At 24.9% G+C, this 1,504-nt stretch overlaps 1 protein-coding gene across 3 annotated transcripts in view; it reads right to left on the bottom strand.

The window, feature by feature from the left end:
• Nucleotides 1-1,504, bottom strand: part of LOC111635694 (head-specific guanylate cyclase-like) — a 65,119-nt gene that overhangs the window by 17,268 nt on the left and 46,347 nt on the right. The window contains exon 1 of one of the 3 annotated variants that reach the window (XM_023380734.1): nt 309-625. The exons of the other annotated variants lie outside the window; for them this stretch is intronic. Coding sequence (XP_023236502.1) covers nt 309-485 — 177 coding nt within the window. The 5' untranslated portion in view covers nt 486-625. Of the gene's footprint in view, nt 1-308; nt 626-1,504 lie in introns of those variants that run through there. 3 annotated transcript variants of the gene reach the window in all.

Below are 1,504 nucleotides of genomic sequence, written 5' to 3'. Positions count from 1 at the left end.
AATGGTTGATTAGATTTAAATTTTATCAAAAATTAACAAAATTTTTATAATAATTAATATTATTTCTAAAATAATATTTTAGTAAGAAATTAAGGTTATATGAAGAATAAAATTCCTGTTTGTTTAATAGAATAATTTTGAAATTAGTTAGCTTATAATTAAATTTACAGTTTTAAAACATTAAAAATTTTAGGTTTTAAATACTTCTGATACTGGAAATATTATAATTAAACATTTCTCTGATTTAATCAGAAATTTTGGAATTTCCTTTAAAGTATTGTATATAAACGACCACGTGTAGCACTTACCGAAGGACTGATGAGACTCAAAACAGCTGCAGTCAATCCAGGTAAATCCAATCTTTCTAGTTCATGTGAGTCACATCTGTCCAAGTTAACATTTCGCACACGAAATTTTCTCTCATGTTCACTGTCCTTTAACGAATTAAAAGAATTGGGTACCCCTCTCTCGAAGGGACAACCCATGCTATATTCTTAGCTTTACTTGTGGAATTCTATCGAAGAAACATCTGATACATTAGAGATATTTTCCACTTAAACCCAAATTTTAATACTAAAGAATTTTTCTTGTACAGTAACAGAATTTGCCTTTATAACAACTAGGAACGTTCCCGAACAGAACTTGTCTTCTTCTCTTCGATTTTCAGTTCGTTTCTAGCTTTATAAAGAAGCACATCGTTCAATATTCGATGGTGGAGACGCAGAGCGACTAACAGCAGAACTGTTTGACTCTAGGACCCATTCTTAAACAAATAATCAAGATATTCACATCTCATCAACTTTAAGGAATCTTTAAGAGAAAACTCGATTAACAAGTAGTAGAAAATTTATTTATTATTTTCTAAACATATAAATTAAATGCTAAGTTTACAACGAATTGTTGTATTTTCGTTGTTGTAAGCGTGTATAACACGCACCACTAACGTGACTCAGGGTAGTATATTCATTACGTGACTACGAAAATTGCGTATACAAAATAGAAATATCTGAAGTAAGAATGTAAAAATCTATATTTAACATCTCATCCATCAAATCGAGCAAACTGTAATTTTTTTTAAACATTCATTTAATTATTGTTATTTTACCTCTACACAAAACTGACATAAGATGAATAATCTATTTTTTAATATATTTTTTCTTTAATAGAAATAATAATGTTGCAATACAATAAATAAAATAAAAAATAATAACTACTTACTAAATTCGATGAATTTCTTATGTTTTAATTTATTTTATACTCTTATATTTTAATTATTTATATTGTATAATATTTTTAATACACAATAATATAAAATGCAATAATTAAATGAATAAAAATAAATTAAAATTATTAATATTTTATAAAACATACATCTAAATATATAAATATAACATATATATTTTTACTGTAAACATTTTATTCAGTTAAAAATTATAATTAATTTATAATATATTTTTATTGCTAAAGAGCTATATAATAATGCAATAGGCCAATGTTTTTCAAC

The sequence above is a fragment of the Centruroides sculpturatus genome, unplaced genomic scaffold (assembly GCF_000671375.1).
Source record: "Centruroides sculpturatus isolate CEXI.00-Female unplaced genomic scaffold, Cexi_2.0 scaffold906, whole genome shotgun sequence".
NCBI classification, from domain to species: Eukaryota; Metazoa; Arthropoda; class Arachnida; order Scorpiones; family Buthidae; genus Centruroides; species Centruroides sculpturatus.
The sequence above is the reverse complement of the archived record's forward strand: the minus strand, read 5'-3'. Positions and strand labels throughout refer to the sequence as shown.